At 41.1% G+C, this 16,515-nt stretch overlaps 1 protein-coding gene across 1 annotated transcript in view; it reads left to right on the top strand.

Annotated features, from left to right (window-relative positions):
- The window catches only part of ANXA3 (annexin A3), a 60,172-nt gene that overhangs the window by 11,662 nt on the left and 31,995 nt on the right, over positions 1-16,515 (top strand). The window contains exon 3 of the mRNA XM_032239831.1: positions 10,870-10,957. Coding sequence (XP_032095722.1) covers positions 10,870-10,957 — 88 coding nt within the window. The remainder of the gene's footprint in view (positions 1-10,869; positions 10,958-16,515) is intronic.

The following is a 16,515-nucleotide window of genomic DNA, read 5'->3' as shown; positions in this document are numbered from 1 at the left end:
TACTGGAGAAGACAGACAATAAATGAAGAAATAAATGTACAGTATAAAAAGACAGTTTTAAGTGCTCTCGGGAAAAGCAAAGTGGATAATAAGAATGATGGGGAATGCGATTTTCTGCTCAGATACATGAGGAGAAGTCAACGTGGCATGAGACAGTGAGCTGAGAGAATAACCTGGGAAAGAGCAGCCAGGCAGAGGGAACGGCAGGTGTAAGCTCTGAGGTGAATGGGCAAGATGCATTTGAATGCAGCAGGAAGATTCCCACCAAGCAATACAGGGATACAAGATTACAAGGGAATTGGGGGAGGTATTACAATTCTTTTTTATGATACTTTCTTATCCTCCAAGGACCACAGAGAGTTCCGAAAAGTCTTCACATGGACTGTTCAAGAAGTTTCCAATCTCTAGGTTTACTTTACATTAGGAAGCATTCTTAAATCTGCAGCAACTTGTTAGGATTATCACTTCCCCCAAAAAAGTCATAAATAACCCATAAAATAATGCATTTGCCATCACGTCTGGTAGACATCATTGACCTTGGCCATTTATGTAAGAAATATTCTTCCCAGAATGTTACAAACAGGAGTCGTCCCTGATCGCAGTCCCTCACCAGTTTCTCATCCTCATAGAAGTGAGGTGGATAGAGTAAGTGTCCCCAAATACTGCAAAGCCAGTGCTATTGTCTAAATGTCTGTGTTGCTTCCCCACCCCCACCACCATGCCCCTTATTCATAGGTTGAAATCCTGATAACCTTCAGGATGATCGTGTTGGGAGATGGGATCTTTGGGGGTGATTAGGTTAGGTGGGGATTATTGCTCTTTTAAAATAAGTCTGAGGGAGCTTGGTCATGTCTTCTGCCATGTGAGAACACAGCGAGAGGAGGCTGTATATGAACCATAAAGTGAGCCTTCACTAGACGCCAAATCTGCTGGCACCTTGATCTTGGATTTTTAGCCTCCAGAACTGTGAGAAATAAATATTTGTTATTTATAAGACACCCGGTTTGTGATATTTTGTTATATCAGCCTGGAATGCTAAGCCAGCCAGCCACCGTTCTCCAGCCAAGGGCCATTTCAGAAGATGTGGATTCTGCACTTCAGTGAGCCAAATTCCCTGTATTTCTCTATATATCCAGGAAGATATAAATTCTCTATATATTCCTGTTAGATTGCAGGACCCTTAGACAGAGGTGTCTCCCCCAGAAGTTAGACATGCACAGAGCTGAGTATGTGGCCAGAATAGCCACATTAGCCTTCACTCTTTGTGACCCTTGGCCAAGAGGAGAATTTGGTCAAGAACTCTTAATTAAGTGTAAACACTTTGCTTTGATCGTGGAACAAAAATATAATCTATAAATACTAGTGCTAAATGGCTCAAAAGAAGATGAATATAAATTATAATTTGCTTCAAACAAATACATAAAAAGTATTCTGAGAAAGAAGTTTGTGTTGATAAGGATTTTGGGGAGGCCCAGTGTTTCAAACTCAATCCACATTGTTGGGTGTGCTACCTTTGTCAGAGAAACCCTGAGCACCTGGAGAGACAGGAAGGAGGATATAATAGAATCACCAGACACAGCCATGCATTTCATGTCTCTGGTGTACTAGAGAACACCCAGCTTCTGAAGTACCTCCCGAATCTCCCGGGATTCAATGGGTACTTTGATTTCTAGACTATTGACATTTGAAGGAAGCAACTCATCAGGCAGCCAACTATCTAGTGTAGAGCTTGGAGAAATTCCACACTGTGAGATGTCATTGTCTTGCTTTCACATTCTTACTTAGCAAACTAATTCACAGTTACGCATTAAGCCCCTATCTGGGGACCGAGCACTGGGCTCCCAGCTGGATAAATAGGAGTGAGTAAAACAAATGTCTCTGACTTCTGGAACTTCATTTTAGAGGCAGATGTAAACAGTGAGAGGTATTACTCAGTGCTGAGTGCCCTGAAAATTGGGAGGTTGCTGAGATGGAGAGTAACAGTAGAATACCTACTCAGATCAAGAGCCAAAGAAGGCCTGTTAGAGAAGATGGTCTTTAAGGAGAGGCCTGAAGGTTAAAAAAAAAAAAAAAAAAAAAAACCATTCCAGGTAGAGAGAATAGCATAAACCAAGGCATTAAGGTGGGAAAGTGTTCATTCTATGCCAGCGTGACTTTCAAAGAACAGAAGTATGGTGGGGACTCCACCTCTCATCTGGAGAGAGTGGCTCCAGATAAGAGCCATGAAGAAGGTTGAGCCAAACCATGCAGGGCCCTATGGACCAGTGTAAGGAGCTTGAGCTCTATTCGGTGTGAATAGGGGAGTGACAAGATCTGACTTAGATCTTTTTTTTTTTTTTTTGAGGTGGAGTCTTACTCTGTTGCCCAGGCTGCAATGCAGTGGTGCAATCTCAGGTCACTACAACCTCCACCTCCTGAGTTCAAGCAATTCTCCTGCCTCAGCCTCCCAAGTAGCTGGGATTACAGGCACCTGCCTTCACACCTGGCTAATTTTTTGTATTTTTTAGTAGAGATGGAGTTTCACCATATTGGCCAGGCTGGTCTTGAACTCCTGACCTCAGGTGATCCATCTGCCTTGGCCTCCCAAAGTGCAGAGGTTACAGGAGCTAGCCACTGTGCTTGGCATGACTTAGATCTTTAACAGATCCCTTGGCTGCTATGTGGGAAATGGCTGGAGATGGGCAGTAGGAAGAAGAGAGGGATGCTACCCAAATGTTCAAGTCCAGGAGAGTGATGATGGTGACTTGGACAAGAACAGGAGCAAAAACGCTGGAGAGGAGTGCACATGAGATTGTCTTCTTAAAATAGTCTCAGCAGGCTTTAGTGATGGATGGAATTCAGAAGGAAAGGCAGGTGAAGGAATCAAAGGGGACTCTCCAGTTTCTGGTGGCTGATGGTCAGTCCTTTTACAGGGATGGGGAAGATTGAGGAAGCCCAGCAAATCAAGGATGAGCACAGAAACTGGAGCCAGATTGCCTAGGTTCAAATCCTGGCTGTGCCACAAACTGGCTATGTGACCGTGGCTAGTGCCTTAACCTCTCTGGACCTCTTTTTTCTCCTCTATAAAATCAGGGTAATAATTGTACCTACCTCATAGGGTGGTTTTGAGGATTAAATTATCAGGTATATGTAAAATACAAGTAAATACTATGTAAGTATCAGATGGGGCAAAAAATAACTTGGGAGAAAACAATGAGTTGATATAAGAGCTATCAGAACAAATACAAGGAGGAGACATTGAATATATAAGACCAGTGCCCAAAACTGAAGTCTGGGCTAGAGCTTATAATGTGGGATTTGTCTATATACAGAAGGGAGAGTAAAAGAAATAACCCGGCCTGGCGCGGTGGCTCAAGCCTGTAATCCCAGCACTTTGGGAGGCTGAGGCGGGTGGATCACGAGGTCAAGAGATCGAGACCATTCTGGTCAACATGGTGAAACCCCGTCTCTACTAAAAATACAAAAAATTAGCTGGGCATGGTGGCACGTGCCTGTAATCCCAGCAACTCAGGAGGCTGAGGCAGGAGAATTGCCTGAACCCAGGAGGCGGAGGTTGCGGTGAGCCGAGATCGCGCCATTGCACTCCAGCCTGGGTAACATGAGTGAAACTCTGTCTCAAAAAAAATAAAATAAAATAAAAAAGAAATAACCCACAGCAGGATTAGAGGGAAAGAAAAGAGAGAGCCAGTTTCCACTTTAGAAGTGCCTACTTTATAGAGGTCAGACAAAGGTGAGTGCATCCTGGAGAGGCCGGAAGAAAACTAGGAGGTGAGGCACAGGAGCCAACAGGAGGCAGGGCCCAGGAGGCTAGCCATGAATGAATGACACACGCTCCGAGGGGTCGAGGCTTCTTGTTATAATTCATGTTTCACCGAAAATAGGGCATAATGGCTTGTTTGTCCCTGTCTTCCCTAATTTCTGAATCACATTCATATTTCTACTCCCGCCCACACCCTCCTCTGTTCTCACATTCCAGTCCTCTGGCTCTGACACTGCCCCTGATGAAATAACTGTGTTTAAAAAAGAAAAGCTGAACTATTCACAATAGCAAAAATATGGAATCAACTTAAAGTTTATCAACAGAGTATTGAATTAAGAAAATGTGGTCTGTGTGTGTATATATATACCACAGAATACTACTCAGCCATAAAAAGGAATGAAATAATGTCTTTTGCAGGAACATGAATGGAACTGGAGGCCATTATCCTGAGTGAAATGACTCAGAAGCAGAAAGTCAAATACCACATGTTCTCACTTATAAGTGGGAGCTAAACAATGGATACACATTGGCAAAGAGAGTAGAATAATAGACATTGAAGGCTTCAAAAGGTGGGAGGGCGGGAGGGGCTAAGGATTGAAAATTGCCTGCTGAGCACAGTGCTCACTATTCCGGTGACGGCTATACTATCAAAAGCCCAGGCTTCACCACTATGCACATCTGCATGTCAGAAATCTGTACTTGTACCCCTTAAATGTTTAAAAAGCATTTTTTAAAAGAAAAGCTGAAAAGCATGAATATTTTTCCTTTGAGTGAGCATAAGAACAAATATAAACGTTTTCTTCAGACCTTTGGACACATTACAAACAAAGCCATGATGTCAGCCTGGCATCTCCCAGGCATCCCAGCGGCTGCCAGTCCTTCCTGCTGTGGACATTCAGCACCGCCTGCTCCTCCTGCTGCCCTGTGGGCTATACAGCAAGCCTGAGGTGGTGGTGGGAGCCTCCTGTTTGTGCATCATCTTCCATAGGCAGTGATCATGGCCAGGCAGTGGGACTTCTCAAATCTTAGGGGAGGCCCCTAGGATTTGCCCTGTGGGAACTGGTTGGCTACCAGTATTTTTCCCTGGCCTTTACCTGCTGTATTAGTTTCCTAGGGCTGCTGTCATAAAGTACCACAAGCTGCTGCTTCGAACAACAGAAATGTATTGTCTCAGAGTTCTAGAGGCTAGAAGTTCTTTTTTTTTTTTTTTTTTTCGTGACGTCACCACATCGATCGGAAAGAGGCTAGAAGTTCTAACATCAAGGTATGGGCAGGGCCATCCTCCTTCTGAAACCTGCAGGGGAGTCCTTCTTAGCCTCTTCCTGGTTTCTAGCAGTTTACTGGCACAGGGGAGTAACAGTAACTCCCATAGGTTCTTAGTTGGAAAGGACCCTTGTTACAAAAGACAGATTAACAAGAGAAAACCAAACAAGTTTATTAACAAGCGTATTTTAAATCCACATGAAGATCCAGAGAATGAGTACTTTTCACAGAGGTGGCTTTGAATTTCAGTTTATATAGCATCTTCAACAAAGAACAGTAAATTTTTAGTAACAAGACAATAGAAAAGGACCTTCAAATCTCTGTGGGCAGCAACTTGCAGGTGGAGCAGTGAAGAAGGGCAAATAACTTGCAGATAAATGTTAGTTAATACAGCTTGCTAATATAAATTCTTCTAACACCTTTGTCAGGCTGACAAGGGTCTCAAACTGTCTTCAGTCTTTAACCTTTGTTCTCCCTGATAGACAGGAAGGCAGAATACCATTTTTTTTTTTTCATAAATCTTTGTCCTGCTTTTAGGCAAATGGAGGAAAGAAATTTCTTGAATATCTGTTTCTTCTTGTCTTCAATGATCCTTCGTATTTTGAAGAGGCACATTCTAGTCTCATATACAGGCAGCTACATAACTCCAGTCTCTGCCTTCATCATCACATCACATTCTTTCTGCATATCTCTGCCTTTACATGGCTGTCTTATAAGGACGCCAGTCATAATGGAGTGGGGGACTGCCAATATGACCTCATCTTAATTAATTACATGTGCAATAACTTGGTCCCCAGGTAAGGTCACATTCTGTGATACTGTGGGTTAGGACTTTCACCTATTTTTTTGAGGGGACACAATTCAGCCCATAACACCTGCCTCACTTGACTGCATTTTATTTCAGGGCCTTTTACAGTAAACTTTCTTCGGTTTTGAAAAATGTTTTTTGCTTGAAAAATTGAACGGGAAGTCTTACAGTTTCCGAATTTGATTGCTTTATTTTTTGTAATCTACCCCATTTTTCTTTGTATCATAGAGCTTCAGGACCCAACACAGCATCTTGACATTAAGCTGAGAGCCGTCCTTTCTCTCTGGCTCTTTGAAAGCTTCTGTGTCCTGGAGTTTTCTCTGAGGCTTTGATTTGAAGCCTCAATTTTTGGATGTGGCCTTTCCAGGGCTTTCTGAAGTGCTGAGTGATCTGGCTTCACTGCGTCTTCAAAATGTCCCTGCCGCAGCTGCTATTCTTGCTCTGTAGCATTTGGCTTTAAATATGTTTCATATCAAGAGGGCTGACACCTGTTTTTCTCTTCCACTCATCCTTCTGAATATAAATGAACTTCTTGCAAACCCAGTACACTTTGCATGAAGAAATAGGTACAACTGGCTTTTGTGAGTCAAAAACAGACTGGCCTCTCCCAGGGGTGATAGCAAACAGCTCCCCAGGCCCAGCTTGGCCATGTATCATGTGCTAAGGCAGACCTCCAAAGGATGATTTTAGAAGATCAAGGGAGATTATATTGGCTTGAAAAGATGGTTTAACTGAGATGCAGCCTAGTCTAGTTTAGGAGTAAAGACTGTCGGGACAGACCACTTACTGGCTGTGGCAACTTACACAAGTTATTTAAGCATCAGTTTTATCATCTGTGAAAAGGATTTATTGTATCTACTTTATAAGTTTATTGCAGGACTGAATAAGCTAATGCAGGAAACATGCTTAGCACAGTACTTGGCACACAGTGATTAGCAGCAATTGTTCTTAGTATAAAGAGCTCCTGTTATTTCCCCCTTTATTTAGACATTCTTTGCTTTAATTTATTTTCCAACTGGCTTCAGCAGCATTTTTCTTTTTGAGGCATCTGAAGGTCAAGTTTCAGAAAAGGAAAGCAACTAAATGTTGAAATGATGTAGATGGAAATCTGATCAAAGGCAATTTTTTAAAAAAAATACACTTTGCCGAGTATTCAGGTGATGTTCTACACTTAGCACTACGATAGGACGCTAGGGTTACTGGAAATAAACTCAGCAAACTATTTATTAGTAATATAAGTGTCAAGAAATTAAGCTTGCAATGAAGCAGGCAATGGAAACAGCCTTGTTTGGCTGTAAAAATGCCGACATTCCTGAAACAATGAGCTCATCATTAAATTCTTCATCTTCTACACCCATAAAAGAATTCATGGCTTGTTTGCTCATTTTTGCTTTGTTTTCTAGGCAGCTAAGAAGAAAATAAAGCAGTGGTTCTTAAACTTTATTGTACACTAGAATCACCTGGAAGGTTTGTTAAACCGCAGATTCTGCATCCTAGCACTGCAGTTGCTGGTTCAGGAACACAGGTTGGACCTGAGAATTTGCATTTCTGTCACATTCCCAGGTGATGCTGTCACATTCCTGATGCTGCTGTTTCAGGAACCACACTTTGAGAACCACTGAGATGAAGTCCCCTGAGGCACTGTGATGTGGTCTAGAGCAGGGGGCATTAGTCATAAAAAGATGGGTTTGAGTCCTGGGGCTGTCCTTACTAGCAGAGCTCTTTTAAGCCAGTAACAGCAAATAATCTCTCCGAGACTAGATTTCTTCCATTTTCAATAAGAAATAATCAAATTCACCTCATGAAGTCCCCTTGTAAGGGTTAAATGTTTGTAAAGTACTTTGTTCATGTGTTAGTTTCAGAAGATTTCATTAATCTTTTATTATATGATTTTGTGAAAGTCATGTAATATTTCTGAATGATTTGGGCAACCAAGTCTATCAAATGAATAATGCCGTTCATTTAAATGACAGAAGCAGTTTTAAATATTTCACTAAAATTCCACTTCAGAATTCTCATGCCCTTTTTCAGTCTGGGCTGTGTGTATGTTAATTCCCCCATTGTAATTAATCAAGTTGTTCTTCCCTCATTTAATTCTTACTAGGTACTAAATTGTATGATAAATCAGGAATTTCCTCCTTCTCTAATTCTGTGCATTGTCATTTTAGCATATTTTGATGTGTAGGTGGTAGAGGGCAGTGAAAAATCACAGCTAGAGTGCAAACCCTGAGTTTTCATAATTCATGAACAACTGGGATCTGACCACAGTTTTGTTTTTTTATATTTAGAATCAGCCATGTCAATATCCGCATGGCACAGAATCACCTGGGACCTTCTTAAACATATAGAGTTTAGCACCCCATCTCTAAAAAATATGATTCAGTATCTAGATGGTGGGTCCTGGTCATATACATTTAAAGTATCACCCCAGGTGGTACAGAGACTACATTTCATGAAACACCAGGAATGGTCTGGAATTCTCCAGTTTGCTTTTAAATTCAAACTCTGCCTGCAACTAGCTATGTAGACTCAGTCAAATTCTCTGGTCTTCTTAAATCTGGGCGCTGTTTATGCGAAATTGCTCACTCTCACTTGGGGCTGTTATGCAGATTATAATTAACATATGTAAAGTGCCTAGAACAGTGCTGGGCCTGAAGCTCTCAAACACTCTAACATTGGGGTAGTTCTTTAAAAATGCCAGACACTGGAAGGCAAACAGATAAGATCAACACAAAAGTTCCTAGGTGGATAGAAGCGAAATGAAGCCAGTTGGCTCTGTGAATCATAAAATATTTAGTAAGCCTTGGGGAAAGAGAATTCATCAAAGATTACATTAAAGTGACTAATTTCTTTCTTTTTTTGAGAGAGAGAGGGTCTCACTCTGTCACCCAGACTATAGTGCAGTGACACAATCACAGCTCACTTCAGCCTTGACCTTCTGGTCTCAAGTGGTCCACCTCAGCCTCCCAAGTAGCTGGGACCACACCTGCATACCCCCATACCTGGCTAAATTTTTAATATTTTGTAGAGATGGGGATCTCACTGTGTTTCCCAGGCTGGCCTTGAAGTCCTGAGCTCAAGCGATCCTCCATCCTTGGCCCCCAGAAGTCCTGGGAATACAGGAGTGAGCCACCATGCCCAGACTAAAGTGACAGTTCTTACAGGTATCTTCAGGTCAAGAACATTCACAACTAGTTTCTAATTTGTTGTAATTATTGTCTACGTTCTAAAGTTCTTATTTTGGATGCTATAAGATTAAACAGTGTTTGAGTGTATTGGAATGAATTATTCAATCTAATCTATTGAATTAGCAGACTATCATTTTTACTGTGCCAGAACAATAATTTTTCATTCACTTTAATGTGACAGATAATGTCCTTTCATGAAAATATTCAACACTTCAAGAGAGCCGAAATAAAGCCTTATTAATACAAGACAACAGAGCCAATATTATTCAGTAACAGAATAGAAAAATGCTGTTTAAAAAGAAAACATTATTACTGCAAAGACAGATTTTTATTCAAGAAGTTAGGAACTACCATATAAATCTGCATTTACTTTGATTTTTCCCAACATCTTTGTGGCTGTCCTTCTTTAGTCTCGTAAGCAATATTTTTTTTCTGTACTATGGCCTTTCCCAGCTTACTGACATGCCTATAATTTACATGCTTAAAATTCGTAGTGTGGCATCTTTTTACTTCCATGCAATTCCTGAAGATCTATGATGTCAGCAGAGCTTTTAGAAGGGAATTTATCAGCCACAATTGCACATTCATTAAACAAAGCTTAATAACAGACAGTCCTAAGGGGGTTTTCATTTATGGATCATTTAGTGTGGGGTTCCCCAAGGACAATGGTCAACATTAATTAAAACATCTTGAAGTCTGTAAACCACAGTTATTTCTGTGTGAGATGCCATGAAGAGCTTTGAATTATCAATTGGAAAACAAGGAGATTTAGAAAATTTCAGCTTTCTTGTTGCTCCCCTGCAGATGCCACTTTAAAATAAATTTTTTTCAGCATCACCAAGATTAACACAACTTACTGCTCGAGAAAACCAGTGTTTTATATTTGTAATTTGTTACGCAAGAGAAAAAGAGGACTCCTGAGACATGGGGTAGATATCATATTGCCTACATGTCTTGGGGGTAGACCATCGCTTGAACTGTAATTGCCAGATGGGTTCTTCCTGCTCATTGCACAGACAAAATCAGTCCACTGAGACTGTGGCATTGCAGTAAAGAAAGAGTTTAATTGATGCCAGGCTGGTCACACCATGTGGGAGACCGAGTTATTACTCAAGTCAATCTCCCTGAAGGCTCAGAAGTTAGGGGTTTTACAAGGATAAAAGGGTGGACAGGGGGCTAGGGAAGAGGGCATGCTGATTGGCATGGGAAGAGGGCATGCTCCTATGATTGGGATGCAATCATAGGAGTGTGGAAAACAGTCCTTGTAGGCTGAATCTACGTCTAAGTGGGGGCCACCAAAGGAGTTGCTGGTCTGGGTGGGGCTGTCCAGTAGTCAGAAATGCAAAAGCATGAAAAGACATCTCAAAAGGCCAATTGTAGGTTCTATAACAGTGATGTTATCTGCAGGAGTAATTGGGGAGGTTGCAAATATTGTGACCTCCAGAATAATGGCTGGTAATTATTTAACTATGACTAAAATTCAGTCCCCTCTCATCCTCCTAACTTGGCAGACTTTCATTAATTTTACAGGGGTAGTTTAGCTTTTTGGAAGAGCTAGTATCATTTAAACTATAAACTAAATTCCTCCCGAAGTTAGTTCAGCCCTCACCCAGGAATGAGCGAAAAACAGCCAGCCTGTGAGGCTGGAAGCAAGATGGAGTCAACCATGTCAGATTTCTCTTACTGTCATAATTTTGCAAAGGCAGTTTCAGAGGCACTCCTGAAGTGGTAGGAAGGTGTGCAAATTATGGGTTTGTCATATGCTTCTCATATTCATGAAGGAATATGCATATGTAATACAAGAAAGATGTAATTTTGAACCACTGGGACTTTTAAATATTTCCTCCTAGGTTGGACACCAAGGAACAATAAGAGATTATCCAGGCTTTAGTGCATCTGTGGATGCTGAAGCTATTCGGAAGGCAATCAGAGGAATTGGTGAGTGATATTTTACAATTCCTTTCTTAATGTTGAAGCAAATCAGGCAAGTTACAATCTAAAAGTTCAGTTTGCTTGGGTTGGCTTACTCAATTTGATAAATTGTCAGGGATTTTCTAAAATTGTGAAACAATGAGGAAATATACAGAGAACCCAGTTTTATTAAATCTTAACATTTATCATATTTACTTAATGATATTGATGGTTTAGGGGAGGTCCCCAAATGCCAGTGGGATCTCGACCCTGGCTGGTATCCAGGCTCTTGACATCATCTAGAGAAAAAAAGTCAAGGATGGGTCAGAAAATAGTGAAAGTACAGAGATTTATTGCAAAGTGAAAAGTAGACACTCAAGAAAGGGGAGTGTGAGTGTACTCAAGAGAGAGTTGTGCATAAGCGGGTTTGGGGCTGTTGCCTTTATGGGTTTCTTTAACCAGGGGGTGGAATAGTCATGAAGATTCCTGGAAAAAGATGAAGATTTCTCAGAACTGCGGTGCCACTCTTTTTTACACCAAATGTCGGTGTTCCAGGAACTGCCCTGCCACTGGTGGGTGTGTGATTGAGTATGTTAATTAGTATATTATGAAATCCTAGGAGAAACCTAAGTCAAATCTAGTGCCGTGTTGGATCCAGTAGGTCTTAGCCAGCTTTATCCACATTGTGGGTTTTCAGGGTCATGTCAGTCCCTAGCCTCTGTAGCTATTTCAACAGTTTCCTTTTTCTAGTCATGCAAAACTGTGGCCTGGAATTTTCTACTCTCCTGTGCCCACCCTGTATTAGTCCTATCTAACCACCACCACCACTGCTACCAACAACAATAATCACCATCATCATAAATCATTACAAATATGGCCCCCTTGGCCGGGCATGTTGGCTCATGCCTGTAATCCCAGCACTTTGGGAGGGTGAGGCAGGAGAATCACTAGAATCCAGGAGTTCAACACCAGCCTGGGCAATATAAGGAGGCCCCTTCACTACAAAAAAATTTAAAAATTAGCTGGGTGTAGTGGCTTGGGCTTGTGATCCCACATATTGGGAGGCTGAGGTAGGGGAATCCTTTGAGCCAGGGAAGTTGAGCCTGCAGTGAACTGTGATTGTGCCACTGCATTCCAGCTGGGATGACAGAGTGACAGTCTATCTCAAAAACAAAACGAAACAAAAAACAACAACAAAAAAACCCCAGTACAGTCTTGTCAGTTCTTCCTGGATTTCACTCTTGCCCCTTTTCCTAGAGATAAACATCATCCCAAATTAGAGTTCATTCCCATGAAACTTTTAATATCATAACTACATATATATGTACGTATTGTTTTGCATGGTTTCAAACAGTATAAAATGAAATCATACTGTATACATTCTTCTGCAACATTTTTTATCCCTTAACATTATATTTTTGAGATTTATCCATGTTGATATGTTTAGCTCTAGTGCATTAATTTTAACTGCATGATAGTCTATTATATCACTATATCAGAAGATGGGATTATTGATGGGACATTTAAGTTGCCTACAATTCTTTTATAATGCAATATAAAAATGCTACAATGAATATTCCTCTGATGTCTCATTGTGCATATTTGCTAGCATTTCTCTAGAATAGGACAGGAACAGGAATTTCCACGTTGACAGGGATGCTTATCTTCAAATTAATTGGAAATTTTGCCGTACTGCTCTCTAAAATGAATGTAGAAATTAGCATTTCCTCCAGCATTGTACAAGACTTTCTTTTGCTCCATATTCCCCCCAATACTTGCTACAGTAAGACTATTCCATTTTTCTAATTAAGCAGGTCTAAATGGTATCTTATTCTGCATGTGTGTTTATTTCTTCTCTTTACTCCGATGACTAATGCAGTTAGACATCCTTATTTGTATATCTGCTTCCACTTTCATGCATCAATAAAATATAAAATATATTTTATCTATTTTTTTCAGTTGGTTTGTCTTCTTTATGATTGGCAAGAGCTTTTTTTAAATTTCTCAATACAAACTTTGTAAAAAAGATTACAAACTGTGAAAATATTTCCTATAAATGTGTGGTTTTCTTTTAACATTGGTGACATGGTTGGGCTCTGTGTCCCCACCCAAATCTCATCTTGTAGCTCCCATAATTCCCACGTGTTATGGGAGGGACCTGGTGGGAGATGATTGAATTATGGGGACAGTTCTTTCCTGTGCTGTTCTCATGATAGTGAATAAGTATCACAAGATCTAATTGCTTTATAAAGTGGAGTTTCCTTGCACAAGCTCTCTCCTTGCCTGCCACCATCCACATAAGATGTGACTTGCTCCTCCTTCCCTTCTGCCATGATTGTGAGGCTTCCCTGGCCATGTGGAACTGTGCGTTCTCCATTAAAACTCTTTCCTTCATAAATTGCCCACTCTAGGGTATGTCTTTATCAGCAGCATGAAAATGGACTAACACAATAGGTTACAGTAATTTTTATTGCATAGAAGTTTTAAATTTTAGTGAAATCAAGTTTACCAATATTTTTGTCCAGGATTTATGCTTATTGAATCTTTTCTATAATGAAGTCATAAAGATAGATATTCTCCTACATTTTTTCTTCAAAGTTTTGAAATTTTATTTTTCACATTATGATGTTTATATGGAATTAATGTTCATGGATGGTATTTAAAGGTGTCTCATTTTATTCTATTTCATGTGGATGTTTAATTTTCCCAGAACAGTGTATTGAAGAGCTCATTCTTTCCACACTGATTTGTATGTAATGTCACCTCTGTTTTATGTTTTCCTATTTTTCTCTTCTGTTATGCTTCATTTATCTATTTGCCTTTCCTAACACCACATTGTCACAATTATTAGGATTTTATAATAACACTAAATTTCTACTGGGCAAGGTTTTTCTTGGCTCTTTGCCCTCCTCTATGAATTTTAAAATCAGTTTGTCAAATTCCATAAGATATACTATATTAGAACTTTATATCAATATAATATTATCTTATTTCTGCCTGTTTGAGTTTCATTTTTTGCATTTTTCAATGTAGGTTATTTCTTCATTTATCTCTTGACTGCCCTATTTTTTTTTTAAGAGAGAGGGTCTTGCTCTGTCACCTAGGCTTCAGTGCGGTGTTATGATTATAGCCTACCGCAGCCTCAGACTCCTGAGCTCAAGGGACCCTACGGCCTCAGCCTCTGGTGTTGCTAGGACTACAGGTGCTCATCACATTGTGCAGCTAATTTTTAAATTTTTTGTAGTGATAGGGTCTTGCTATGTTGCCCAGGCTAGTCCGGACTCCCGAACTCAAGCAGTCCTTCTGCCTTGTCCTCCCAAAGTGCTGGGATTATAGATGTGATCCACTGCACCCAGCCTGATTGCCCTATTTACATCTATTGTGAAGTAGACTGTTCCGTGAGATTAGTGCCAAACTGAATGAATTTATAGTCTTTAAATTCTGTCGCCTCTTATTTAACATTATGTTTCTTCATGAATTTGCACTTTGGCCTATAGGCCTTCTTTAAGAAGGAGGTTATTGTTTGTGAGCACCACTTCTGATACATTCTGAGTCCAGAACTAGGTGTCATAATGACGTCTACATTAGGGATATATCAGACCCAGTCTCTGAACCCGGGGCATCTTGGTTTAGTTACTGATCTTGAGCATGTTTAAGAATAAGAGATGAAGGCCGGGCACGGTGGCTCACGCTTGTAATCCCAGCACTTTGGGAGGCCGAGACGGGTGGATCATGAGGTCAAGAGATCGAGACCATCCTGGTCAACATGGTGAAACCGCGTCTCTACTAAAAATACAAAAATTAGCTGGATGTGGTGGCGCACGCCTGTAGTCCCAGCTACTCAGGAGGCTGAGGCAGGAGAATTGCTTGAACCCAGGAGGCGGAGGTTGCGGTGAGCCGAGATCGCGCCATTGCACTCCAGCCTGGGTAACAAGAGCGAACTCCGTCTCAAAAAAAAAAAAAAAAGATGAGAACTGCCAGGCATACAAGCTACACATAACTGCAGGTAGTTTGGTATATTTCTAGTCCAAGTGCGTAGGTTATAACGATGCAGAGAGGGGGTAGAAGATAAGAACAGAGACATAAGGCAGGAGAGATCATAACGAGCTGATATATGAGCTAAGGGGCTTAAACTTCATCCTGAAGATTACAAAGAGCCGTTAGAATTTTGGCCAAGGAGATGACATGATCAGACTGTATTTTAAAACATTTACTTAGGCAGTAGAATACAGGAAGAATTATATGGGGGTCACGTTAGGAGATGATTTAGGTTATCCAGGTAAAATATAATAAAGGCACAGTGGCAGAGGGCATGCAGAGGAGATGACAAATTTAAGAGATGTAGATACTTGCTATAATATAGGGAATAAGATAAGGAAAGGAATCTGAGATGATTCCTGGGATTTTTGCCTGGATGACTATATCCATAGTTGTGGACGAGGAGCATAGAAAGCAAGACAAGTCAGAAAGGAAATGGAATACATTCCACCCAGAACATGCTGAGTCTGAGGTACTTGTGCAGTTGAGGTGGCTGGTACTGTACTGACACGGATGCTATGATAGGTCCAAGTTGGCACTCAGCCCCACAGAGCACAAATTCATTTTAATCTGATTCAGTATTTACTTAAGTATGTACAAGAATACAAAACGAAAGACACAGAAGGGCAGCAACCTTCATTGGGAGGCCCAGCAGCTAACCAAGTACGCAGAAGCTTTTGCCTCATCATTGATATAAGTTAGGCACCACTGCCACGGAAGCAGTAGATGAGGTCTGTGAGGGTCACCTTGACACAAAGAAGTTGAGTGTTGAGTTTCAGGTGCTCTTTTATACCTCTCTAGTCATGTGTGCTCTAGGCCTGCAAGCCAATTCACAGCTTCCCGACCCAGGTATCGTCCTGGGTTGGGAAATTCATTAGACACAACTTTCCACGTTTATCTTAATACTGTAGTCACCAAGGTAAAAGAGTGACCTTGAGGTCATTCTCAGGCAGGCCAGCATCAGCTCTGGCCTGATGTTACCTTTCACTTACAAAAAACTGGTTTTGTATATGGGTTTGAAATTCATGTGAGAGGCCAGGCATGGTGGCTCACCCGTGTAATCCCAGCACTTTTAGGAGGCCAAGGCGGGTGGATCACCTGAGGTCAGGAGTTCAAGACCAGCCTGACCAACACGGTTAAACTCTATTTCTACTAAATATAAAAAAATAGCTGGGCGTGGTGGCACACACCTGTAATTCCAGCTACTTGGGAGGCTGAGGCAGGAGTATCACTTGAAACTGAGAGGTGGAGGTTGCAGTGAGCTGAGATCCTGCCAGTGCACTCCAGCCTGGGCAAGAAGAGTGAAATGAGAAGGAAGAAAGAGAGAGAGAGAGAGAGAGAGAAAGGAAAGAAGAAAAGAAAGAAAGAGAGAGAGGAAAGAAAGAAAGAAAGAGAGAGAGAGAACGAGAGAGAGAGAGAAAGAAAGGAAGGAAGGAAGGAGGGAAGGAAGGAAGGAAGGAATGAAGGAAGGAAGGAAGGAAGGGAGGGAGGGAGAGAGAGAGAAAGAAGAAGAAAGAAAAGAAAGAAAGAAAGAAAGAAAGAAAGAA

The sequence above is a fragment of the Sapajus apella genome, unplaced genomic scaffold, assembly GCF_009761245.1.
Source record: "Sapajus apella isolate SASKATOON/1434 unplaced genomic scaffold, GSC_monkey_1.0 scaffold45, whole genome shotgun sequence".
NCBI lineage: Eukaryota > Metazoa > Chordata > Mammalia > Primates > Cebidae > Sapajus > Sapajus apella.
Note: the sequence above shows the minus strand (reverse complement) of the source record. Positions and strands in the feature narration are given on the sequence as shown.